The sequence below is a fragment of the Mustela erminea genome, chromosome 12, assembly GCF_009829155.1.
Source record: "Mustela erminea isolate mMusErm1 chromosome 12, mMusErm1.Pri, whole genome shotgun sequence".
NCBI classification, from domain to species: Eukaryota; Metazoa; Chordata; class Mammalia; order Carnivora; family Mustelidae; genus Mustela; species Mustela erminea.
Window position 1 is genome coordinate 32,321,962 of NC_045625.1, and position 27,875 is coordinate 32,349,836.

General features: G+C 49.0%; 1 protein-coding gene across 1 annotated transcript in view; it reads left to right on the forward strand.

Annotated features, from left to right (window-relative positions):
* Positions 1 to 27,875, forward strand: part of GABBR2 (gamma-aminobutyric acid type B receptor subunit 2) — a 340,230-nt gene that overhangs the window by 235,741 nt on the left and 76,614 nt on the right. The window contains exons 8-10 of the mRNA XM_032308333.1: positions 11,647 to 11,707; positions 23,938 to 24,018; positions 27,360 to 27,510. Of these exons, the coding sequence (XP_032164224.1) occupies positions 11,647 to 11,707; positions 23,938 to 24,018; positions 27,360 to 27,510 (293 nt within the window). The remainder of the gene's footprint in view (positions 1 to 11,646; positions 11,708 to 23,937; positions 24,019 to 27,359; positions 27,511 to 27,875) is intronic.

Genomic DNA, 27,875 nt, shown 5'->3' on the forward strand with positions numbered 1-27,875 from the left:
TTGGCCCTTATTCCTGATCTAGTTCATGCTCCGCCACTCCACCCTCCCGCCCCCTGTCTTAGGGGCCACTTTCCCTGTCGTGGTCTCACTAGGCCTCCCACCCCTCTTGGACCTCCTTCTCTGCAGAGGATAGCTCCTTCCTCTTCTCCCTTCTTCTTAGCTTCCACCCAGGAGACTAATCAAGGTTCCCTCCTACACCAAGATCATTTCCTCTTAGGAGAAATTCTGGACCCAGCTTTCAGATAATGCAAACTTGATCTTCTTACACACTAGGAGACTGCCACCCAAGGGACAAGGGGGCCCTGAGCTAGAGTCCAGGCGGCCCGCCTCCCAGCACAGGGCCCTTCCTGAACCCCCTGTCCCTGAGCTCCATAGCCCTGCCCATTTTTCCTGTACCATTCCTCTGCTGGGCACCTTTCTCTCGCTTTCCCTGGTCACCCTGCAGCCGAGCCCCCTGGCCTCAGGCACACCTGGACTGCTGTGGTGCCAGCTTCTTTGTTTGAGGCCTGCCCCCCAAGCCCCCCCACCCCAGGCCAGCCTGCAGCCCACTCTGGCTTGAAGTGAAGATTCCAACAGATTGCAAATTGCCTGTCTCAGACTTTCAGGTCGGCCGGTCAGCAATTTGGTTTTCCTGGTGGAGACTAGTCTATTTAACAAAAATAGAACCTACAGAAAAGCAAAATTAAATATTTCTAAGCATGGGGATGCTGGCATCTGTAATTGACCAGGAAACTCGAAGAGGGGTTGGGGGTAGGGGCAAGAATCCTGGAGGAGGGTCTCATGGTGTATGGCTTTAGGGAGACAGAGCCCAGCTGGCCACCCCGGAAGCTGGGCAAAGACCCCACTCACTGATCAGGGCAGGTCCCCGCTGCTGACTGGGCAAGTAAGGCGTGGACCATCTGTCTGCCAAACCAGAAAACCGTTCTTCCCTTCTTTGGCTTCCACAGCCTTCATACTGGACAACTCTAAACCCTATGGGTTCCACCTCGTTCCCATCTTGGGAATTATGGAGTCTTCTCCAGCCATGTCCTCCTATCTCACTTGGACTCCACAATTGCTTCCAACTGGCTTCCTTGCACCCAGTGTCCCCCTTGTGCCTATCCATTTTCCACAAGCACCAGAGCAGCTTTTTTTTTTTTCTTCAGCTTTATTGAGGCATGCTTAATAAATAGGATTTATATCTATTTAAGGGATACTCTTTCATGATTTGATATACTGTGACATGATCGCAAACATCAAGCTAATTAATGTAGCCATCATAGCCATCCCCTACAGTTTTCCATTCTCTCTCTCTTTCTCGCTTTCTTTCTCTATAGTGAGAACCCTTAAGATTTACCCTCTTAGCACTTTGCAAGTTTACAGCATACTACTACTACCTGCAGTCCCCATGCTGTCCATTAGCTTCCCCAGAACTTATTCATTCTGTGTAACTGAAAGTAGGGACCCTTTGACCATCATCTCCCCATTTCTCCCTCCCTCCAGCTCCCAGCAGTCACCATTCTACTCTCTGCTTCTAGGAGTCTGACTGTTGTAGATCCTACACATAAGTGATACGATGCAGTATTTGTCTTTCTGTGTCCTTATTTCAGGTAGCATAATGTCCTCCAGGTCCATCCGTGTTGTCACAATTGACAGAATTTCCTTCCTTTTTTTGTTGTTGTTAAAGATTTAATTTATTTATTTGAGAAAGAGACAATGAGAGCGAGCAGGAGAGAGGAGGAGGTCAGAGGGAGAAGCTGACTCCCCGTGGAGCTGGGAGCCCGATGCGGGACTCGGTCCGGGAACTCCGGGATCATGACCTGAGCCGAAGGCGGTCGTCCAACCAACTGAGCCACCCAGGCGTCCCAGTTTCCTTCCTTTTAAAGAAGATGTTGGACGTGTTACCCCTTGGTTTATAATAACCCTTCTACGGCCCCCGTTTACAACATGAGGTCCAAAGCTCTCCCTGATTCGGTTCTTGCCTTCCTTCCTTCCACTGACCTCCCCTACCACTTTCATATCCCCACCAGCCGCCTTGCCCTTCCTTCTGGTCCTTCACAGAGCCAAGCTCTCTCTTGCCTCCAGGCCTTTGCCTATGCTTTTCCCTCCACCTAGAACATTCCTCTCTCATCCTCTTTGCCTGCCTAACTGACACTCACTCTTTCCTGTCCCCTCCAAGCCCTTCCTTGAGAGAGTGCCCTTCCTTTCATCCTCCTACCTCTGTATCCACCCTCTCCTACCAACTATCACACTGCCTTGTAACTATCTTTTTTTTTTTTTGGCTGGTCACCTTCCTTAGCCTGGGAGCTTCTCGAAGACTAGGACTTTGGCTTAATCATTGAGTTTCCCCAGGGTCTAGCAAGGGCATTCTGTGTCCCAGAGTAACCACTCAACAAACACAGCATATGACACCTGTCTCCTCACTTTCTTTTTTTTTTTTTTTTTTAAGATTTTATTTATTTATTTATTTGACAGAGGGAGATCACAAGTAGGCAGAGAGGCAGGCAGAGAGAGAGTGGGAAGCAGGCTCCCCACTGAGCAGAGAGCCCAATGCGGGACTTGACCACAGGACCCTGAGATCATGACCTGAGCCAAAGGCACAGGCTTAACCCACTGAGCCACCCAGGTGCCCCTGTCTTCTCACTTTCTATGAGAAAACTGAGGCCCAGACAGAGGAAGGAGCATAACTAGGGGCACACAGGTGTTCGTAACAAGACTTGAACTAGAGCCCTGAACCTCACACTCTAAGCCCAGAACCCCTTCTGGCTTAATTGCATAGAAACAGTCTCAGCCAACATCATTCAGCTCCTGGGGACACAGACCCCAGCACCAACATCTTGCAGGGTTTTCTGGATCCCTCAACCTGTGATCACCTTTGGGTCTTCATGATAACCAGCTCGTCTGTTTTGGCCTCTTTGTCTCTCTTGGTCCAGAGCAGAGTAGAGCAGGCAGTTTGGGGAACTGAGATAATAGATAGGTAACCCGCATGAGCCCCTTCTTTCCAGCTCTTCCCGCTCTGATAGGAAGTCCCTTTCCCCATTCCTGAGAAGAGATTCTCACCCACCTCTTGGTGAGGGTTTTTACCCGCTTTTTTTTTTTTAACCAAGTTTTTAGTTTTTACTAAGTTTTAGTTTTTACTAAGCTTTTCTTCCTCACATTTTTTACTCTGGAAGCCCAAGGGGACTGACTTGGCCACCAGTGTGCTGGAGCTGGATCCTATTGGCTCCCAAGAGAGCCAAGAGCTACTTGTTAAATGATGCAGAATCGATGAGCCAGGTGTGAAATGGTAGATAGCTGAAGTCTGCTTGGTGCGAGTATTTACACTGTAGAAATCCCCATACAAATCAGGGCTTCCTACCCTGCCCCCACCAAGAGCCTATTGTTAAACATTAATCAACACATCCCTGACTAGATCCCTCCCCTCCACCAAGGCTACTGAGGTCTCACTCTGATCCCCTGCAAAGAGCTCATTCTCCCATCAGTGACTGGTTCTTCTATAAGGAGGCAGGGGAGCATGTGGTTAGAGGCATAAGCTTGAAGTCCTCCTTGTCTGGAATGAATCCCGGTGCTGCCCACTGGTCACATGACCCCAGGCAAATGTCTTCTCGCACTGCCTCCCGTTTCTTCATCTGTAAAACAGAGATAATGATAACCCACAGTGCACTGCCTTGGGGTTGCTGTTGAGAATTGATTCATGAAGAACAACTCCCGAGAAAAAAAAATCTCGGATAATGTACACAAATGTTTCAACAGAGCTAAAAATAACTTGAAGAGTGTTATCTCTGTGCGTTCTGCAGTAGGAAACCGGAGAAAAGAGTCCAGAAAGAGCTCATCCCAGGTACCCTTCCTAGAAAACGGCAGAACACAGCCTCCCTCTGTGTCTTCAGACCCCTTGCTCGTGGCTTTTCCCCTTCTTCTAAGTGGAGGGGAGATGTACTTATATTTGCATGGATCTCTGGCTCTTACTCACAAAAACTTGAAGCTGTCAGTAAAAATTAATCTATTCCAAGAGAGAGTATTATTTTGTTGGTGATGATGTTGCTATTTTTGCCTATAAAAAATATGCCTTCTTATAACATCTTTTCAAAAAAAGTTTTTAATCAAGTTTTTCTCTTAGGAAAATAATACATATTCATTATAGGATATTGGAAAATATCCAAAAGTCAAAAGAAGAAAAAGCCATAATCACACAACCTAATAACCAACAAGCATTAACATTTTTATTTGGTGGGAGTGATTTTTGCATCATGTGCATGTACTGTAAATATAATTTTTACGCTTTTTTACTAAAGTAATTAGTTAGGATAAGTACCACTAGCTGCTGTAACAAAGATGTCTCAGAATCTTAGAGGATCAATGCAGTAAAACTTGATGTTTCTCATATGAATCCAAAGTGGATGTTTCTGGTTGGTGGAAATTCTTTCCACGTGATGATTCGTGGACCCAGGCTCTTCCATCTCGGGTCCCCTCTGATCCTAGGGCCTCAGAGTTCACTGAAAGATGCTTTGAATCTAGTTGACAGATGGGGGAAGTGAAGGAAAGTGAAGGGTCTTGTGGGAGGTTTTCATGGCCAGATCTGGCGTATCATATGCCACTTCTCCCCACATTTCTTTGTCTGGAACTGCCACATGGCCACACCTAACTATAAAGGTGGTTAGAAAATGCAGTTTAACCATGTGCCCAAGGGGAAAAGGAACTGGATTTGGTGAACAGCTAACCAGTGTCTGGAACAGTCAGAAATCACTTTTTCCAGTCTTTTGTAATTTTTATAATAAAATGCTCAAGGATGTAGAACTTAGATCAAGTCACCCCTTGGTTAAAACCCTTCGGTCGCTTTCCTTGCATTTGGAGTTAGAGTCAGCATCCTGGATACAGCCTGTAAGGTTCCACATGACCTCACACATGTCCACCTTGCCGATCCTATCTCATGCTTATCTCCTCCTCGATGACTCTTACAGCTTCGCTGGGATCTTTCAGCTCCTCTGGTTTCCCAATCTCTCTTTGACTTGGGAACTTTGCACATATAATCCCTCTTCCCAGGACCATCTCTCCCACACTCTTAGCTAACTCCTTCTGATCTCGGTGGAAATGCCACCTCCCCAGAAAAGCCCTCCTTGGCCCACAATCTACATTAAGTTCGTGTTGTAGGTCTCAATCATAGCTCCCTATTCTTCTCCTTTGTGTCACTTACTGTAGTGACCACTTATTGTGTGTGTATTAAGTGATTGTAGTATCACTTATTGTAGTTTGTAATTATATATTTATCGGTATATTTACTGTTTAATGCAGCCACTAAATACTGCATTAAACAGTAAACATGGAGACTACACACTCCACGCAATTTAGAACCGTATTGACTTTGCTCACCCTGTATCTGGTGCCTGCCCTGCGCGTGCCCAACCCATGTTAGCTGCCTCTCAGTGCTGGTTGGTTGAAAGCTTGTATCATAATATTGCATCATGTGTCTATCTGTTTATGTGGCTATTGCCCTATATTGTGGACATTTCTTCCGTGTCTGATATTTTGCTATTCTAAACAAGCTGGACTCTTGTATTTTGACTAGAAGGAAAGAGGAGTTGGTCCCACCCCTCTTGGCCCCTCTACCCCGCCATCTTCTCTTCATCTCTCTCCCCTCCATTACACCTAGCCCTACCTTAGACCACCATTCACTCTGTGGCTGGTGACCACTGGAACCCTTTGGGCCATCTGATCACGGTCCCTCAAAAGGATGCCCCTCCATTTACTACACACCAGCAGCAGGGTGGTTTTGGGGCTTGCCACACCTCCCATCCTTCCTCTCCTCTTAATTCCCTACAAACCCATGACTCAAAACTCAATGAATGCATCAAACTTTTTTCTCCAGGCTTGGGCCTTTTCGAAGCACTTCATTTAAGAAAATATTTTAAATAGTCTGCGAAATATGAGTTATTTTAGCCTAAGGCACAGGCAAATATATATATATATATTTTTTTTTTTCACCTTTGTAGAACATGTGGGTGGACCTACACAATTGTTTGATATTCTCTTTTAAGTCCTGCCATCCCTTGGAAAACAGAAGACAACTTCCTCTTCAAGCCTACATGATGAGGGCCTTTACCCTTGAGGGGAAAACCCAACCCGCATTCAAACCCTGGTGTTTACTCCAAGTCCTCATTATTTATTTGAGACCAGCATGGTCCCGGTTGGAGGGCTGGCAGCAGAACTGTCCAAGGTGGGTTTGGATCATCTACACAAATAGCAGTGAGACATGTCAGGGCAGATCGTGTTTCCCCACAGCACAGACCGAGCCCTCAGATGAGCGTGCATGCTCACACCTCCCAGAGACGAACGCAACTGCCGGAGACAAGAGTGCGCTTAGGGACATATTAAAGACAGAAATCCTTCCCTAAAGATGCCATGATCTGAGATACTGTGTCCCTCAGTGGGCCCAGGGCCCCACTCAATTGGGCTGAGATCAGCAAGTCTTCATTCTGTCCAGCCTCCAGCTCCAGCCCATCAGGTCATGTCCAGGGCTGGGCATCCCTGCCTTCCACCGTGAAATTGAAAGAGCCCCCCCCCCAAAAAAAAATTCCAACATAGGGTTTGACCCATACAATTCATGACCTGCTATTGGCATAGATCTTACTTGTGCTTAGTAGTGAAACATTACAAATGAACAATGGGAACAATTAATTTTTCTGAGAGCAGGCTGCTGGAATCTTTAGTGTACATTTCACTCTCCACTGGTTTTCCTGCGGATTCTGAGCTGACACCAGGTGAAATTCTGCTAACTAGGATTACCTGAAGGAATTATGAGTCACCCTTTATTCGAGGCAGCTCTGCATTATGCCTTTTTCATAAATGCCTCCTTTAATGCTCACAAACAATCCTGACAAGTGGGGATCGAGCTTCCTATTTTTCAAAGAGGAGAATGGACACTCAGAAATGCTCCGTGACTATCCGGGGTCACGCTACAGGCAGTGTTGACTCTTGTCTGGTGAATGCTAAAACTGGAGTTTTTTTCCCACGTGTTACATTTTTGAATTCTGAAGATTTCCCCGACAAAGAAATACAGCCTTCTTGCCCCCGATTCAACCTGAACCATTCATTTGGATTGACTTTTATGAAACAGACTGTCTTCTTTGACATTAGTGACATCTCTTTCAGGGGGAAAAAAAAAGTTCCTTAGAAATTATCCATTTGGTGGCTTTACTTCCATTATTTTATTTGCATTCCAGATCTGCTCTGTGATCATTCTTTATAAGCTCCTCAGAAGTTAGAATCCATTATCAATCAGCATGCTGTCAAAAAAACAGACAACCCCTTCAGGCATTTCAGAAGGAGATTTAATACAAGGAACTGGTTACAGCTTTGTTGCAAAGGGTGGAGGAGCGAAACAAGAAGGTGCTGTCCTTGGAGATAAGTATTTACAGAAATGACCAAGCCCCTTGGGCTGCAGGAATAAAAAGGGAAACGGTGTGGCCACTGCCTTGGAAATGCACAAAATGCACGAAGTGGTATCTCTTCTCCACAGCGTGCTGATTGATAATGGATTCTAACTTCCAAGGCGTTTATAAAAATGACCCCAGAGCCGATTAGAAATGCAAATAAAATAATGGGGACCCAAGGGCACGGGCCTCTGAGGCTCCTGCAGCCACTGTTTGTGCTGCTCTGGGGCCTCCCCCCCACAAGCCACTGAGCAGTCAGTTCAAAGCCCCCCATACTGACAGTTGGGGGGCTGTTGGGACCCACAGACACCTGCAGGCACTCAGAGCTCCTGCTTCTATAGCCAAAGCAGGAAAAAAAAATAGCTTTTCCCTTATGCGTACTTCCTTTTTTTTAAAAAAAAGATTTTATTTATTTATTTGACATACAGTGATTATAAGTAGACAGAGAGGCAGGCAGAGAGAGGAAGGGAAGCAGGCTCCCAGCTGAGCAGAGAGCCCGATGCAGGGCTCGATCCCAGGACCCTGGGATCATGACCTAAGCCAAAGGCAGAGGCTTTAACCCACTGAGCCACCCAGGTGCCCCTTATATGTACTTTCTAAATCTCCCTTGAATACTTCTCATGAGAAAATCTAAATGGAAACCCTGGTGGTTTCCATGGTGGTGGGTAATGTGGATGGTGAGAAATGTGGATTCTGGACTTTGGGCCCCTGCAACACAGAGGAGGGTGCAGAAGAGCAAGTGTGGGCTGTAAGCCAGCCCACAGAATTCAGCCACCATGCTGGCCAGAGCCACCAAACTCCCCTGCCTCAGAATTCAGCGCACCCTATGGCTGGGGTCAAGGGCACCCGCTGAGCCTCAGTCACAGGCCTGGGATGTCACGTGGCAAAAGCTTGAGGAGCGTCATGGCATTTATATAGACATAAAGAATACGTGTGTGGGGAGAAGGACCAAACAAACCCCACTCGAGCTGGGGTTTAAGAAGGCGAAGCCAGCCTGGCTTCCTTGGCTGAAATGCCAGGCCACGCGGGGAGGCTGAAGCACGGGCTTCACGCAGAATCCATTGCCTCTGTTCTCACTGCATTATCACTTGGGCTCCTGCAGGCGGCAAGAAAGACAGAGGCCCAGGGACCTTCCCAGGGACCTTTGATGGCAGGGGTCTTGGGTGAGGTTGCCCTGGAGACAGAATCTGAGACAAAGATTTGCACACAGGAAGCTGATGGGGAGGGGGTCTCAGAGACAAGACCTGGGAGGGAGGGAAGCAGGATGTGGCAAAGGGACGAGTGAAACATTGCCACTGTAACCATGGCCTTGGTCATCCCAGGGACCCCTGGATCCCACGGTCCTTCACGGTTGTCGTGAATTGAGGCCGGGGGTAAAACTATGTCCCTTCATGACCTTTGGATGCAGATCATAGTACTGCTTTGCTCAACCTCTCCAATCCCGGGCTCTGCGCTGTGCTTAAGATCCCCTCCACAGCCCTGTCTGGCCTCCTGGCTGGCTGTGACCTAGCCCTGCCCACCTGCCTGCTCCCTTGCCTCCCCATGCCCCACCCCGCGGTCTTTCTATTCCTGCCCTGATTCACACAGTGCCTGGAGTGCCTCCCTCCTGCCTTGCGGCTTGTGCCTCTTCTGTCCGCCCTTCACTGAGCTCTTTCCTGACTGTGTGACAGACCCCCTCCGTCCTACTTTCTTTGGGGCGCTCTGCACAAAGTAAAGTCATCTTGTTCACTTATTGGCCAACTTGTTTCATTGGTCCGTCCACATCAAATACAAAGCACTCGGAGAGCAGGAATCAGCACCTAGAAATTAAGTACGTGGCCCAGAATAGGCAAATATTTGTGGAAGGGCAGAATTTCATGAAAATCATCAGACTGCCATGTGGGCTTCCTTGTTGACGTGGACTTGGTTGGGATAGCAGTCCCCATCCGGACAGCCGTGGGCAGGGGAACAGAACCAGTGTTAGCGGTCAGACCCGCCGTGGTGACTTCTTCAGGAAGCAATCAGATGACACATCTTCCTCAGAAGGGGGCTTCCTAGAGCTTCTTGGCTGCTTCTCTGCGTAGACCCCCCGTTAGCCCAATTACTCATCTGTGCCTCCTTCATTACCCGACGGTGAAACCCATGGTGGCTCACGTGGTTTGAGAACTCAGTCACTTGGGGGCTGATGTTTCCAAGGTGAGGACACCTTGGACAAAGACTCAACAGTTTATCCCTTTGCCGAATGATACCATGTGATATAGAAAATCTCCTCCCAAGGGTTGGAAAGCTTCCTGGAGCTTAAAATGTTTTGTTCTGTTTTGTTTTAATTTCAGCTCTCTGCTATTAAACATTTAAAAATAAAAATGACTACTGCCATTTACTGGGTGCCCGTTGTAGGTCGGGAGCTCTGCTGGGTGCACAGGAATGTGCCTGAGGGAGCACTAAGCCAGGTTTGGGATCCTCGGACACTGGCCTCCTTCCCCTGCATTACCTGAGATGCTTAAGGAGCTACCGTTAGGAAAAGCAGCTATCAGGAAAATAAAACGTGACAGCTCTCACTTCAAAGATGGACTAATTGGTTTTGTTTACAACCTAAACGGAGGTTCTCAGCCCCACCTCATACTCCAAGCCAGTGTCCTTCACTCCAAGCTTTGAAGACCATTTCCTATACTTTTTCATTAACTAATGACGATTCTGCAGAATTCGTCCACATTTTATATCTAGAAGTCTTTGGAGTTCCTCAGAGCTTGGCAGGAGATGGGCAAATTAGATCCCCGCCCCCCCCCCCCCGCCTTTATCAAACCAAGAAGTGTCCTCCTTGTCCACCGTGTCTGTATCTTTCCCAGCTTTGCAGAGTGCTCTATTTGCATAAAAGTGAGCCTTTTGCAAGCTGTTCTGTGTTTTTCAATCATCCCTAGAAATAAAATCACAGCTCCCATCTCACCTTACGCTGAGGTGTTTTCACACTCCTGGGAATTGCCTGCCGTCACCTGAATATGGAATTCGGTGGGCATTGGTTTCAAACTGATACTACGTGCAGCTGTCTACAGGATTTCAGAAAGGTGTCAAAGGGGCCTTAGAAGGTGTTTCTCCTTCTGAGAACAGGTTGAGTGATTCTCTTTGTTCGAAAAGCTGCAGGGCCTCGGACTTTGGGTTTCCACCGAGGGATGATGTGTCTTGGTGCTTTGTTCCAAGAACTGAATGGGATGCACTATGACCTGTTGATGCGAGAGCGTAGTGAGGGTAAAGCAGGGTCCCTCTAAGACCATTGCTTTTCCTAATTGTACGTTAATGGAAAGACGGGAAGGAATTTATTTCTGGATGAGGAGCAAGATGCTGTCATGAAAGGGCATGGGCATTAAAATCAAACTTGGAGCGGACTCCCAGCAGCCTCACAGTGACCTAACACAGAGCACATCACCTCTCTCAGTCTCAATTTCTTGATCCGTAAAATGCGGATCATACCCCTTTCCACCCGAGCTTGTCAAAAAGATTCATTGATACAATGTGTCGATTTTGTTGCACTGTTACAGAATTTTGATGGGTCCTGAATTAACAAGGAGAAGCCGCACCCCCTCTTTATGTTCCCGATTTATTTAGCCCAGCCTATGGAAGCCCAATATCAGCCAGCAAGGCAGATGCAGGAGATGATGCTGTCTGGAGGCCCTGGTGCCCCTAATGAGGGGTGCTCATCTGCCCATGACCCTAGGCACGTCTCGCTGGCTCAAGAAGCTTCATTTTGTGCTGCCCCGTAGCCCATTTATAATTGGGACTGATGTCAACACTCAGGAAGAACTTACCAAAATATTCTCTGTCCTTAATAAAAATACTAACTGACCTCCAGTCCCCTTCTGGTCCTCACACCAAACAGCCTCAGCAGAGCCTGGGTGGGACCCAGGAGCAGAGTCAGGGCCAGAGTCAGGGCCAGGCGCCAGCACCCTGGAAGACCTTGTCCCAGCATAACACAGGACACGTGGGGGTTTCATGGATAATCGTGATGATAATGATGACGTCTAGCTCAGCTGTAATGCTGTAATTCACATGTGTTGGTTCCATTATTGATTTTGTGCTCTTCCGATTAACCAAAGTCACAGCCAGTTTTAAAACAGTTTAATTTTGCATCTGCAGGCTCATGGGAATCTGGGTTTTTTCCAATATTAATAATCACACTGTACCATTTATGAATCGCAGCTGAGACCAGTGGTGTTTGAGCTAATATGGCATTTCTCTTTTGTTCTTGTCTGTTTTGTTTTGTTTTTAGGGCCAAGTTGTGTTCCGGAATGGGGAGAGAATGGGGACCATTAAATTTACTCAATTTCAAGGTAGGCTTTCTGATGCTCCTTCTTTCTAGTTGATGAGTTCTATATGCGGGAATGTCGTGTTTCTGCAATAAAATACATCCAAAGAAATGAAAGTAGCATGTTCCAATAAGAGAAAGCAGAGTCCATAGAAAACACAGCTCTGTGGGAACTTCAATTTCAACTTATTTAGAATATGTTTCTCCATTGCATGACTTTGCAGGCTATCCAGTCTCCCCACATGACTCCGAGAGGCTTGGGAAAGCATGGGAATGTGGGAGTTCAGCCCCCTCCAATATTCTGAGAAAGCTTGCATTATTCTTGTTTTTGATGATAGAAATTTTCAAACAGACCCTAACGTCGAGAGAACCACGTAATGAACCCCGTGTACCCATCACCTGGCTTCAACCATCATCAACATTTTGCTACTCTTGCTTTATCTTTACTTACCCACTGCCCCCCCCTTTTTTTGCTGTAATGTTTAAAGCAGCTCCCAGACATTATCTCATTTCAGTCTCTAAATACTGCAGTATGCATTCCTTCTAGATAAGGACTTTTCAAAACATAACCATGCTACTATTACCCTACCTTAAACATTTAACAATGTTTCTTTATATCCTTTCACTTCTAGTCTATGTTGATCCTCTGATTATTTGCAAAATGTCCTTACAGTTTGTGGGAAAATCCACACAACGTCTGGTTGCTATTTCTGTTTAATCTCTTTTAACCCATCATCATCCCCAACACGTGCTTGTAACAGGTCCTTGATTTTTTTTTTTTTTTTTTTAAAGAAACCAGGTCGCTTGTTGGGCTTTTCTGTTGTTTGTGTTGTCAGGGGCTCAGAAACCTTCCAGACCACGTTTCTCCAGTGACAAGGTGGAAGTAGAGGCCCAGGGAGGGGGCGGGGGCTTGTCAGAGTACACAGGGCATCTGTGAGGAGTGGGGCTGGGCTTTCCCCCAGGGTAGACAGCCCCATGCAGCCCATAGGGTCATCAGCCAGGTTGTTAGCCAAAACCACTAGATGCATCCTTCTTCACTGAAGCATTTTTCAGCATCTGGAGGTTTCTGGAAAATCCAGAAGCAAGAGCAGTGCCTTTGCGTCAGATCCCAAAGTCATCCAGGGGAAAAAGCAAGAAATGAAATCGAGTTATTCGGGTTCATTCAGACAAATCCCACCGGATTTAGATCAATGAGGAGAGGTGTTCAGTACTGTGGCGCCATAATGCAATCTTGTACATTTACCCATTCGTCTTCCTGTGGCAGGTAATTGAAACGCATGTCAGCTTTCTGGCATGCACAAAAGATGTAATTTTCGGCAAATGTAATTATTTTCCCATTTGTTAAGTCTTGCTTCTTCATTGGTTGAACCAAGTAAGCATCTTGGCAAAGATACTTACTTTTTTTTTTTTTGAGTGATTGTAACTAAATTCTCTTGTCACATTTCCAGTTCTGAAATTATATCATTCTAGGAGAATATTTTATAAAATATTGATTGGCCGATCCCAGCTTACAAGTGGGTGCCAATTTTATTGCCTTTTTTCTTCATGTGTTAGGATTAGACACCAACTCCAATAACTAGTTTTAGGCATTTATAAGGAAAGCAATGGACCAAATAGTAGCTCAGAGGTAGGTGGGTCTGACCTACCTTAGCTCAAGTCAGTATATAGCACATTAGGTAAGTAACTTCGCCTGTGTGAAGTCCTCATCTGTAGAACAGAAATATAATCCTACCTACCTTCTTGGAATGTGGAAAGAACTTGAGAACACATAGAAATATGTGCATGTATTTCTGGCTCAGCAAGTAGCGGCACTTATGATTAGCACCGTGTCCAAAATTATGACACTTTGCTGAAGCAAATCCAGATTTTCTCGGTGTGTTGAAACCCCCCAGGTGCCTTTATGTCTGCCTGCCCTTTATAGCTTCTCCCCACACTTAGCCATATGTTGGATATCAGACACGCCAGGGTCTCAGAGATGAACATGTTCCACCGCTTCCTGGTGTAAAGGGGAAACTGGGGCCCAGGGGAGGGAGGGAGGGGTTCCGCCCTGGGACCCAAGCTGGTTAATGGCAGAGCTGAGCCAGGACCTCAGCTCCTCACTTGTGCTCTCATGCACAACTGACCTGGGTGTTTTCCCTCACCACATCCGTGCCCAGTTTTTAGTGGACATCAGAGCTGGGCCTGCACATGCTCCTCTTTGTATGTTTTTCAAAACAAACATTGATCCTGTTCACAGAAGGATTCTGTGTTTTTTCGGGTCGAAAGCCACTAGAGTGCTGGGGGCGTGTCCATGTCCTCAAAAGAGTTAGTTTTCCAAATGTAGAGGATCTCAGAGGTGCGGGCCTGCCAGCATGGAGTGGCATTGAATTATCGAACAGGCTGACCAGCCTGAAGGGTGCCTGGTTATCATCTCATTTCACAGAGAGGAAACTGAGGCCCAGATGGGGGAAAGGACTTGCTGTCGGGGAGACCCTGACTCACCATGGAGTGGCGCGTTCATTCCATCTCTTCTCTGGGCCCATGCTTCCCTGGGCTGGTCCAGACTCTGTTTCCTGGGACTTTTCCAGGATTTACCCCAAGAATTGCCTCATACCATTGGCTTTTCCAAAGGCCTCTAAATAGAACGTCCATGTTGTTTTCTGGCATGTCCTCCACACCATCTCTCTCCCTGTCGGTCTCTCTCTTCCTCACCTCCTGCCCCATCTTTAGAGGGGACGGGGAATAGCGGGGCTCACAGCACAGCTGGCTCGCAGACAGCCAGCCCCAGCCAGCGGCGGGGGCTTCCTTTGCGGGGGGCTGCTCCAAGATTTGCACCCAAGCTGTCTCAAAGCTCACTAACCTGATCTGTCCTCATTGGTGCAGAGTTCTCGGGGCCTTCTGAAATCTTATCTACCGTATAGGAAACATCTCCTCGGAGGCTCTGTTAATTCCTTTGCAGAACTAAAACAAATGAGTTGGAAACAGAGGTTTTAGAAGACTAAAAAGGGAGCCAAGAAGCCTGGTCCTGCCCTTTTTGACTCCAAGACTGTAGGGTAGTATGAATACCTGGCACTCAGCTGGCCTCCGGGACAAGTTTAGTGATTTAATCTGGAGGCAGAAGACCTGGGCAGAAGACCTCTGAAACTCAGCAGCAGTGTAACCCTGGGCAAGTTACTTCATCTCCCTAAGCTGCAGCTTAATCCTCTGGAGAATGGGATGGCACTAATGCCAACCCTGCCCAGCTCCTGGGGCTGGGGAAAGGACCAAATGAGATTTAGCCCCATAGCCTCTCAAGTGGTGGAAAGCTCGTCACATTATGACATGATGCTTGGCTCTTGGCCAGCTCTTGGTGATGCTTACTGGGTTCACTGGTGATAGTACTTGCAGAAATTTAAGAACGGCTTCATTTATTTGTGGTTTCCAGTGACGTCTGGCAAACAGCAGTTAGCCTTGACAACAAGATGGCGGCCATTGTTGTTTCAGGCTGGAGAAACTGCCTATCTCGTAAACTTAGGAGTGCTGGATGAACAGAACTATTCTAAAACGATGTGCCAGGGTTAGCCCCTTGGCCCCTCTTGAGACTGAGGCATTTTTAATCCAGGGAGGGCTTCAGAACCCTAAGAATGACCTTCCTCATCCCCAGCTTCCCTCCATTTACTTCGTTTTCAAGGGTTCCCAAAGCTTTTAACTCCCAGCGGGACAATGTAGATAGGTGGCGGACACTGTCTGTGACACATCCATACTTCCCAAGCATCCAAAATTCCAGAACAAATGCTTCATGGAAAGCACCAGCACCCCTCACCCTATGCAAGGAGTAGGCCATATGTCCAAGAGAGTTGGTGCTTCCAGGGACAACCTTGTGCCAGGGAGGAGAGAGAAGCAGAGGATAAACCACCCATCAGCCTTCCCTCTTGGGTGGGACAACTGCAAGGTGTTCTACTCTGCCTCCGGGAGTCCCCAGTAGGATTGTGCCTCAGTTACCTACCCAGAAACCTGCTCATGAATACCCTGGTACTGGCTCCCTTCTTTTCCCTGTCTCACCTCCCCACACCTCTTCAGGGGGCCCCAAGACCAGCTCCCAAATCAGTTCCGTGCCCTCCTACTCTTGTCCCGGGTGCAATTCTGAGTGACCCACCTGTGGTCAGAAGCAGGCATTCGAATCCTGTTGGCCACACACCTAGGGCGAAATAGGGCCAAGGCCTAAACTGCTCCCGACTCCACCTTCAGCTCCCCTCACCCCTCCACCCCTGCCGGCACTGACTCCCATTAAACCACGTGTCCGTGAGCATGAATGCCAGGGAATTGGCTTCTTTTCTTCCCCTCAAGAGAAGAAAGAATCCATGTTCCTGCTGAAGTCTAAACACGGTTCAGAATTTGCAGCAGGGAAGGAAGTTGAGCGAAGCCATGATTAGAGCCTTGTTTGTGCCGCGCTTCTGGAGCTCTCAGCATCTGCGCGCTCACCCGCTCGCCGGCCCTGCCTTCATTAGGCCTGTTTGTCAGCATCTCGGCGAGCGATAATGTGCTTGCGTTCCGCATGGCTTCTGTGCCACAGAGAGGGCTCAGACTTCGGACTTTTCTATTCCAGCACCTGACTGGAAGGCACGGGGTCTTCCGTCGCTCCAACGGCACGATTGCCATTCAGCAGGTACCTAGTGAGCTGTGGGCTTGTCTCCCCCACTCCCCACCGTTTGCAGACATTAATTACCATTTGGTCTTTGGGGTAACAGATACGGTTCTATTCAGTGCACATTTCCTGAGCATCTGCCAGGCGCTCTACCAAGTCCTCTGAGGGAAGCCAAGTTGAATAAGATACAGTCCCTGCCCTCCGGGGGCCTCATAATTTCTCTGGCCAAGTGCCAGGGTCTATAAAAGCAGGAAGATGATTTCCCAGAACCGACTAGAAAACTTTCGGAGCTAGTCTGACCCTAGTTTGAGATGCTTGAGGCCGGTTTTTAATGTCCTTTTCTTTCTGTTGAGGTCAAGGGGTGTTTTGTTGCTCCCTTCACCTGGCCATAGGTCTGGAAAAGCCAGGTAGTCCAATGGCCTTGTGACTTGATGTAATTAAGAGAGGAGACGGGCCACTGAACCGCGGGAAACCCTGGCAGGGTTGTGGTTCAGCAGGCGTGGAAGGATGCAGGTGTACGTGGGCTCTTTGAGGCTGGGAGCCTGACCCCGACACTTCCCAGCCTTCATGATCGAGGGCTTATGTTTCAGAGAGCCCAAGGAAAGTAGCCTGAATGACAGAATTAGCTAGCAGACCTTGTGCTTCATTGAGCCATAGAATCTCCATGTTGAAGGGAGCCATGACTCTCTTTTGAAAGATTACCTCTCCTTGAATGCCTCCAGTGACGGGGAACTCATCTTCTTGCATGTAAATGAGCTTTGAAGTATATGAGCTTTGAAGTGTCTCTTCCTTACTAGCTAGGCGCTGTGGCTTGATCTCTCTAAGACCACCATTTCAACATTCAGTTTAAAAATAGTAAAATTAAAGGGGATCACTTTCTTTGCCTTGAGGGATAGTGAGAATTCCATGACATGAAGCTACAAATGGTTCAGTGACTAGCACAGAGAAGGGCACAGCAACCGTGGGCTTCCTGCTCCTCTCCTGGTCACTCATGATCATAACCCCCAATCCGCAGCCTCCCCACCAGAACTTCTTGAGAGAAGTACCACCTTACTTCCTTAGGATACATTTCACTCTCCTCATTTTGTGAGACCCTGTCATCACTGGCCCAGGAAAGCCCCTCTTGATTGTCTGTGCCCTCTCACAAGCATTTGCTCTCATCCTGCAGAGAAAGGCCAACACCCTAAGCGTTTAAGGCATGTATTGTGTTGGTTTGTCCTTACAGAAGGTGGATTGCTGTTTCGTATGCATATATTTTGATTTCTGTCAGTGCAGCTGGATTGTATATCTTCTTCTATTTCTTTCTTTCCCCACCCCCACCCAGTGCTTTGTTTTTTTTCGAGATGCTTCCATATTCCTGTGTATACATCTGAGCCATGCCTTGCACTGATCATGCTTTACCCACCCACTCTCCCAGTGACAGATACCCAGGCCCCCTTCAACTCCCTACCTATAGAAATAATGAGTGTCCTTGTACTTGTCCCTTATGAACTCAGCTGAGCATTTCTTTAGGACAAATGCCCGGGAGCAGAACCTTTGGTCGGGAAGGTGTGTGAATACTGCACATGCCTGTGACCTGCCAGGTGGCTCTTTCAATGCCCACACCTGTCTCCACCACCACCAGCATGGGGATTCCCATGTCCCTTCTCCCACCAATACTTCAGACCCCGGCTTGCTCATTGTTTGCCAGTCTAAAGGTATAAAGTAGGATCGGTAGTCTTAAATATCATTTCTCTGATTACTAACAAGGTTTGGGTATTTTTTCCTGTGCTTGAAAGCCATTTGTTGATCTTTCTGATCCTTTGACCACTTTTATTTTGAGGGTACTGTCTTCTCCTTGTTGATTTGCTAGAGTTCCTTATGTACTCCACACTTGATCTTAGCCAAAAGGCCGAGAAGCGATCCTCCTTATGTACTCCAAACAGTAGCCCCCTTTTACCTTTAGGCTTTGCAAATACCTTCTCCCACTCAGTCGCTTGTCTATAGACTTAAAATCCTTGTTGAACAGAAGTTCTTAATTTCAATGTGGATAAATTCCTCTTTTCCTCCCCCCATGCTTTGGGCTTTTGAAGTTTCTTAAGAGTTATTTCCTGGCACCTGCATGCCAAGGCCTGATGGGGCACCGAGGGTGCTGGGCTGGGTAAGATGCAGCCCCTTCCCCCAGAGAGCTCCTGCTCCGGGGGGGAAAAGACACAGGACCCTGAGTGGGTGAGACACATGATATGGGCATTCAGAGGAGAGACACTTGGTTCCGCCTGGCAGTTTCTAGGAAGGCTACCTAGGAGAGGCAGCATCTAAGTTTTCTTTCCTATTCCTGCGTTTGGGATTCTGAAGGGCCAGTGGGAAGTTAGCCAAGAAGAAGAGACAAAAGACGCTCTAGATGCAAATAATCTGTTGTATTTATATGTGTCCTGCGTACCCCCAGATACTCAGCTTTTGCTTCTGGCCCAGTTCACCTAAGTCAATAGACAAATCTACCCTTAGCAAGGTTATTATATTCCCAAGCCCTCTGGCCAGTGTCCACCTGGCCTGTTAAAAATTCCCAAACAAAGGTCAATGATGTTAATTTGTTACAAACGTGACAGTGACATATTGTTTATGGAGACAGAGAAGAGCATGTGCGGGATTCAAGCCCAGGAGTGCTGCTCAGCTCTGCTCCTCACCCGGTGACAGGAGAGTCACCCTATGGGGCCTGCCCACAGGCAGTGACCAGACCGGGTATCACTCCTGAGGAAGGGCTGGCGACCTGGAGAAGAGCAGAATCAAAGCCCGTGACTGCCACATTCCCACTGGACGAACACCAGGAGTGGGCATCCATGTGGTTTGCGGCCCCCAGGCACATGCAGGATCCCTGAGGCAGGTTTTCAAAGCACTTGCAGAATCGTCAAACGAGAGGCGGAGGCCACAGAGATCTCCCTGTCCAGGCCGCTCGCTTTAGCAAGGCCCAGGCAGACGCCGGGGCTTCCTGGGGGCTCCTCACTGAGGTGACAGCAAAGCCGAGATGAGCTCCAAAGGTCCTGTCTACCCGCCAGAGCTCTTCCTTCTCCACAACTTTGGGATTTTGTTGGGGGGTCTAGAGTGGAGTGACTGCTCAGCACTTTGTATTTTTGTTGGGTCAAGACCATGCTGTGTGTTATACCTCAGAGTCACACGTGGAGTCTATCTATTTGTAACCATTAAACTTTAAAGACCACATATACCTACCTCTGTTCTGATCTAGAGCTAGCTGAGGAAAAATGGACAGTTAGCGGTGAGGGGAATAGAACCCATGTAGCAGGCTATGGGCACCCCACTAGTGCAGGAGGTTGGTGACCCTGTCACTGGCTCCCCGCCCCACCCCACCCCCAGCCCCCGCCGGGATTGCAGTCCCAGAAGGAGACAGAATCACTGACGGAAGCGATTTCCCAGCCGTCTCGTGGATGCTCTCAGGCCCACCGCCAGTGAGTATTTTCAGACTGGACTTTTTTTGGCAGCCTAATTTTCACCAATAGGACCTATTTCCTTTACGTATCATCCAAATCTAAAACTTGAAATAAAGAATGCGCTTTTGAAAGAGAACCCTTCTTTTTGCCCCACAACGAGGAAGCAGCATATTGTTCTGCGGGAGAGGGGCTCTCTGTTCCACACTATTTTTAGCCTCTTAGCACAGAAACTGTCAGCACTGAAGGGCCTTCAGTCAAATCTAGTGGTCCTCAACCCTGGCTGTTCATCAACTTGGGCTTAGGGCACTTTTGAAAATACTGCCCAGAACCTACCCCTCAACCCCCCAGAGGTTCAAATAGAATGGGTCCATATTAGGACTCCGACATATGAATTTTCCAGCAGTTCCCAGGTGATACTAATGCCCGCCAGGGCTGAGACTCGCTGGAAGCCTTTCTGTGCAGTTTGCCGTTGGAGAAACTGAGGCCCAGAGAAAGGGGTGGTCTGTCCGGGGCCAGACAGTGAGTGGCAAGCTGCCCCAGAATTGAGGGGCAGGGAAGCAGCCCTCTGCTCAAGTTTTTCATCCACCCCCACCCTCTGGTGGATCTTTCTAGTCTGTCCCCTGGCCCATAGTCTGCAAGGCCCAGTCCATATCCATTGGGTGGTTCACGTTGTTTGCAAGTTAACAAGGAACCCAAGAGTTAAGCAGTGAGTGTTGGGTGCCTATCATGGTCACCACCGGCTGGGCCATGGAAGAACACAGAGGACCCCATCCTTCTACTTTCAGATACAGATAGAGGATGGGGCACAAGACTCGAGGCTACCTAGGGACACCAGAGGCAAGCCTTCAGGTCCCACGTAGGAACTAATGTCTGGTAAGAATCACAAGGCCTGGGCACATGTATGACACAGCTCCAGCACCAGGAGCTGTTACCCAGCCCTCAGCCCACAGCAACTGAGGGGCTCAGAGGGGAGCAGTACTCAGGGAAGGCTTCCTGGAAGAGGGTGTAGGGTTGGGCCATGTTGGTAGAGGGAGGGGAAAGCCACTTTCCAAGCAGAGGGACTGTTATGGGGAAACCATGGCAGTAAAAAACAAACAAACAAACAAAACCTAGGGAGTATTTGGGGACCTAGCGCATAGCTCAGTTGCTTTTATCATGAGGCCAACTACAATTTATCGAACACTTACTGTTAGTTAGTCTGTAAGCCAGAAACTGCCTGTATTCCCCTCTTTAATCCTCATGGCCACTTAGAAACTTCTATTTTCTAGCTACAGTCACCTGCTAACAAAGGGCAGGCTGGAGGGGAAAAGTACCTGCAAATGAGAATAATTTTATCTGCCTGGTGGGGGCTGGGAGAGTCTCTAAACTACAATGTCAGAAATTATGATTATTATTAATTTTTTTTTTTTGGATCTTTGTATCTCCAGCCCGGAGCCTGGCAGATTAATAGGCACCCAGTCAATGTTTGTTGAATAAATGAATGAATGAATGAGTGAGTGAGTGAGAAGGGATGTAGCAGCAGCATTCCTCAGCGCCCAGATGTCCAAAGCCACCTTGGTCAAGGATGAGAACAGAACCTCATCTTCCACCACCCATACTGCTGCTTTTGAGGGATTCTTTATGGGGAAGTACCTGGGGCTGGGCAGGGCATGCAGTAGGCACTCCATAAATGTGGGCCGAGCAGAGCTGTTCAGCATGGGTGGTGAAAGTGGGCTGAGTTCAGAGCCCAGTTCAGAAGCCCACTTGGCCGCTGTCTGCACATGGCTCTGAGTGTTTGCTCAACTGCCGTGAGGCTCCTCCCTCATCTACAGACCGGGGCCAGTTATGCCCAGTTCACGGTTTGCCAAGACCTTCAATGCAAGAACATGGGCAGCACCTGCGAGCACCCCCAGGGAGGGACTCTGGTGATGACGGCTGTCTTGAGAAGCCGAGGATGTGCGCCCCAGCCAGTCGGCAGTCCCGGTGCCACGGGACAGTCCATCAGGGTGGATGAGTCAGGGGGACAGGCTGTGGGGCTGGGGGCACAGTGGGGTGCCAGCCACATCACTTCCTGGTTCCTGGTGATTTGTTCCAATCAGCCTGCATATTTCATGAGCTGCCTCCCCATGCCAGATAAATAAATCACGGCTTCCTCCTCTGAGTGGCAGGAGCTGACTGGGGCTGAGGACTTCAAAAGGCCAGAGCAGGGATGCTGGAGCTCCCAGCAGAGTCTGCTAATGTGACATTTAGGAGCTGTGACCCAGGCAAGCGACACCACCTGCACGGGGGCAGGGAGACCATCATGGTGGGGAGGAGGGAAGAAGGAAGTGACTTTTACAGTCCTGTTTTCCACCCCACCATCCAAGGAACACAGGCAGAAGTGTGGCCTATGGGATTCCCTGTGCTGCTTCCTGAATGTTGATAAGGGATCAGCGGCGCATCTGCATTTCTGGAAAGAAATTCACTTAGAGCAGGAGCCCCAGCCAGCCAGCGGTTCCTCTGGGGGCACCTTTGGAATCCTGCAGCTGTGTCACTGGATAACCTCTGGGCATTTGCAGGCCCAGCATCTGCAGCTCTGGGGACCCGCTTGCCCTGAGGGTGAGCATGTGGGCAGGCCACTCTGTTAACACACAGGCGGCACCCTTGGCCTGCGGAGGCAGCAGCTTGGAAGGGACTATCACTGCTCAGCGATCCCATTTGAGGCAGCCCCACGTCGGTGAGGAGCATGGGCTGCGGGAGACATCCCGGGTTTGAGGCCAGGCTCTGCTCTTAAAATCGGTGGGGCGGCCGGCGGCCCAGGCACCACCTGCTGACCTCAGTTTCCTCGTCTGTACAGTGGCACTGAAACCACCAGCCACAGCGGTGAGAACTGAACAAGAAAAGGCACAGAAAGTTCCTAGCACAGATCCAGGCACACTGTCAAGAATCGGTGGTTCTCCCCGCCCCCTCTCCAGCCCTGTTGAAGCCTGTTTGGCCCTGGTGGCTTTACCCTCTAATTTCACACCCCTTACCTTTGGTCCTGTTTCCCCAAACCTGCTTTGTCTGTGGTCACTAGTCCCCCCACATACGAAATCCACTGACCCCTTGCTCAAGGGGCTTGTTTTTCTAGTCTCTTAGTGACGTCTGACGCAGCTGGCCAGCTCCATTGTGAAATTGTCCCTTTCCTTGGCTCCCTTGATGCCCACTGTCTCCTTCCATCCTGCTCCTGGCACCCTGGCCAGTCCTTCCAGTCTCCCTGCGGCATCCTTGCCCCACTCAACCCCCACCCCCGGGAGAGGTTGGCACTCCCCAGGATTCTGCCCTGGGTCCTCTCCCCTCCTTGACACTGTCCCAAGGGATCTCTTTCCTGCCCCCTGCTCCAACTCCCAGTTTATATGCTGATGGCCCCAGGTCTCTTCCCAGCCCAGACCTCTCCCCTGTCTGGAGACCCAAGGACATCTCCATCCTCATGACCCATGAGTACGTCAGGCTTAGCTAATGCTAACTCCACCTCGGAATGCATTAATAGGAATATAATGTGCAAAATGAAGGAGGGGATAATCCCTTGTACTCGCTGCTGACCAAGGTCCTGCCTAAAGAAATATGTTGGTCAGCCCTTGACCCTACACTCTCTCAGACACAATGGCATTGTATGATGCGACCCAAGAAGAGACCTGGAGGGGGCAGAATAGAAATGATATCCTGTAAGAGGAGGTTGGGGTCTGGCACCAGGGAATGATCTATGTCTTCAAGTCTCTAGGACTGTCTTGGAGCAGAGGGAGCAGAAGCTATCTGTGTGGCCCTAGATGGTAAGAGCCAGATACCGGGGAAAGTTACAAAGAGACCATTCAGCTCAATGACCAGGAAGGACTTGGTAACAGACAGAAAGTCCAGTTATGAGGGGAGTGGGCCCCCATCCACGAGGTACACAGCAAAGAGGGCGGTAACCAGTGGATGAGATGGTGTAGGAGAGCATCTGTCCCACCCCAGATCCATCGCAGATTTTCCGATTCTACCTGGAAAAGGCCCTGGGGCAAAGGAAAGTGTGTGAGAACATAGCCAGCGCAAGAGCTGGGACAGGAGCAGCCAGCCACAGGCGTGGGACTCCATCTAACCGGCCACTGTCTCTCTTTTTTTTCTTTTTTTTTCCTTTTATTTATTTTTTTAATTTTTATTTATACTGGTGGGTATTATGGAGGGCACGTATTGCATGATGCACAGGATGTGGTACATAAACAATGAATTCCAGCCACTGTCTCTTGCTCCCCGCAGACAGCAGGGAGGTGAAGGTGGGAGAGTACAACGCTGTGGCCGACACACTGGAGATCATCAACGACACTATCAGGTTCCAAGGTAAGACAGGTGGGCTTCTCATAGGAGGGGGCCTGCTCTGTTGCTCCCAAGGTCAGATACTGTCTGAGGGTTGGGGATAAGCTCAGGGAAGAGGGAACCGCCTTTTGTCTCAACATATATACTCACTGAGCACAGAGTCCCCATCACTCACATGGGAACTGGGTTCCAGCTCCTGGGATGGGTCACTGAAATTTGCATGGAGTGCTGTCTCTTACCCAGGCATCTGCATGTAAACCAGTCCCTAGCCAGGAGTAACTCTGTTTAAATGTGACCCAGGTAGTCTAGCTCTGTCTGCTCCTGTGAGAAGTGACTTGTATGGGTTCGTAATAAATCCTGTCCACCTGCTGGTCTTCCTGAAGATCATTCCCTCCTCTTCTGCTGAAGAAACCCTCCTTAACGTCTAGAACGAGATCAAATGACACCTCTTCTGTGCAGCCTTCCCTGTTTGCCCCCAGCTGAGCTCATGGTTCACTGCCTAACTTTCACAGTGTTTGTCTCTGCCTTCCCCATAGTCACTGTCTTTTGCCTGGCAATTTCTAGGTCATTTGACCATGAGCTCCCTGACTTTAAACCCCTGATACCAGCCAGGGTCTGACACATGTTCAAGGTTCATATTTGATGAGAAACAAAACACGTGACTGATCAAGGGGATGACTGGGTGTGTGAATAAATGAATGAACGGGGGTGCCTATGAGTCAATAAAGTAGGGGAGGGTGGGTGGGTGGGTGGACAGATGGACGGACGGACGGATGGGTGGGTGGTGGATGAGTTGAACCCATCTTAATTCCTGCAAGTGCATTCTGCCCTCAGCAGCCAAGGTGCCCTGCCCGTCACACTAAGCTGAAGATTCTCCACCTCTGCTCAGGGCCCTGCCCGTCCCCATTGCTCAGCTGCAGGCCTCACTCCACGGAATCAGCTCAGGACCTTCCCATTTCTCTGCCTCTTCTTTCAGATCTCCCCAGCCAAACTGATTACAGTTCCTTAAATAGGCGAGGACACCACCGTGCCTTTGCCCCTGATGGGCCCTCTGCCCCAAATGCCTTTTCCTCCTTGGCTTCCTTGTGGCCAGCCAATTGTTCATCTTCTGAGGACCAGCTCTCCCGTCTGTAGCCTTTCCAGACTCCGTCAGGGAGAACTGCACTCTTCTGTCCGCTTCAGGCTCAGGTGTCTCTGTGCCTGATGTTATCAGCCACCTGGACCCTGCCTTTGGAGGCAGTTTGCGCGATCGTTAGAGCACAGGGCTCAGGTAGGCAGGTCTGGGTTCAAATCCTGCCAGCTTTGCCACTTACTAGCCATAAGAGTCACTTAGCTCTTAGAAAGCGGTTGCCTGTCTGTAAAATGGGAATAATCTTCTCTACCTGTGAGGCTGTTGGATGAATCAAATGAGAAACTCTCTATAAAGGGCTTAACCCATCATAAGCATTCAGTAAACATGAGATTGCTTCTTACTGCCTTTTTCTTTTTACATGTCTAGTGTGTAAGTTCCTTGAGGACAGAGGCTCTGTCTTGGTTGACTTTGAATCGCTGGTGCCCAACACCAGACATGACAGGTAGAAAGTGATCATTAAGGATGACTGGTCATCGTTAGTGATGACGTATGAAGGTGTAGTGATGGATGACGGAATAGTGCAGAACAGACAAGTAACGAGTGAATGGGCAGGGTGAGGAGCAGGAAAGAAAACTCAAGGTGATCACTTCGGATGCTTCTGATAAGTCATGACCAAGTGGCTTCCGAAACATCTTAGTTAAGGTGCATTTTGTGCGACGGCACCATTTGGGGGGGGGGAGGTAGAGTAAGGAAGAGGAGATGTGGTCAGTTTCCTGACGTGAACAGTGAGTGGTCATACTTGTCGTGGACCCATTGATGCAACCCTCAGCCATTTTCTCAATGCCCAGAGAGGGGCTTGTTCCCAGCCAGTTCCCAAACAGTGTTTGGGAACCAGAAGACACTTGAGCTAACCTGATGCAGCCAGAGGTTCTCTGGGGGGTGAGGGGGACCGGTGGGGAGGAAAATGGAAGAATGGGGGAAGAAGGAGTCACATGAGGAGCTTTCACTTCTAGAAGCAAGAAATGGTATTACTTCATCCACCTTGTGTCTGCGTTTGCCCTGACTTTCAGCCCTTGAAGCCACTCCTTAAAAATATTCCTTTACATGGAATTGCTTGAAACTTTTACATTTAACCATGCCAGCAGGTTCCTAGCTGTTTTCGAACCCGGCAACTTCCCAACTTTGATGGTTCAAACTTCTTATCCCCTGAATATTTCCAAACACATCTGAACTTGCTAGGAGAGTTTTTGAAACATAGATGTTCAGGGAGGGGGATCTCCATCCCTGCTGTCTTACCTGCCCATCCTCTGCTTGTCTCCTGGGAACGGAGGTGTGACCGAGGCTGGCCCCAGGGCATAGCTATGGTGGGTCTCCATGACCCCTGCCTGGGGCTCCCCGGGCTCCCCACTTTCCCTACTAGAGAAAAAAAGCCCCAGTGTTCCACAGTTCCACAGCAGAAGCCTGACTTGAAATAGCAGCTGAGAGGAAAGGGATTTAGAAGAAGTGGGGCGAGGTGGGACGAGTGCCTACAGCCCTCCTCCCAAGCCAGCCTGGATCCAGTTTTGCCAGTGACCAGAAGATGAGTTTTCTCTGAGGCCCTCAGGGCTCCCCTAGGTTCCCAGTGCCCTTGGAGAATGAGCAGGGACAGCTCTGCAATCACATAGAGAAATGGAATCCCCCAGTTCTTGTCCAGTCCTGGCACGACAGGGAGGGAGAGGTATGCCAGTAGCCTCTGCCTCCCACAGTTAGTGAGGCTTATGAAAATGGAAAGCCAGAAAGAGCTTTTGTAACATAATGACCTTGAGGCAGAAAACCCACGCCCGGAGACATCTACGTCTCTGTGAAACTGACAGGCAAGGCATCTGCCCTATTGAGGGTGGTCATTATCATGTGTCAGAGCAGAGACCTTGAGAGCCCAAGCCAGGCTCCTCACCCCCAGTGGCACCCAGTGGGTCCCATTCACAGCGTCCAGCCGTGTGCTTTCTGAGCTGCTGTTACCTTTGGGGACAAATGGGAATGGTTTTTCAACAGGGTAATTAGACCAAATCAAATTCTAGTCTTTTAATGGCTATTAAATGCATCACAAATTCCTTATTGATTCTGTTTAGAGAAAGAAGTAGGTCCTAGCTGAGGCTTCCTGCCGGTAGACTGGCCAGCCACTGGGGCTCTCTTACCCAGTAGCTGTGTCCTGCTCGGAGGTTGTGCACAGGTGTCAGATGGCAAGACCTGTGGGCCGAGATGGTCTCCTGACCGTGCACCAGGCTCCGCTGATGTCTGTTCCTCGACATTCTAGGATCCGAACCACCAAAAGACAAGACCATCATCCTGGAGCAGCTCCGAAAGATCTCCCTACCTCTCTACAGCATCCTCTCTGCCCTCACCATCCTGGGGATGATCATGGCCAGCGCTTTCCTCTTCTTCAACATCAAGAATCGGAATCAGAAGTAAGCCACTCACACCCTCCTCTTGGATGATGCATTCTGATCGACAGACCTCGTGGATCAAGTGTAGGGGCATCACGTGATTGATGCACCAGGGGCACGGGAGATGTTTTGGGGGCAATTTTCTAAAGTGATTGTTCGGTCCCTGGGATGTGATTAGATGTTCTATGGAATGTACATAGGTGCATAGCCATGCACAAACACGCGTGCACACAAACACACACACACACACAGGCAGGGCTGCAGGTTGCACAGGAGGGATGGGTTAAATGAACTCCAAGGGTCTGAGTCACTGGCCTCCTCGGAACTTTGGCTATGCCCCTGCACTTTCTACCTGTCCAGGAGATAAAATACAGAAGCGGGACTCC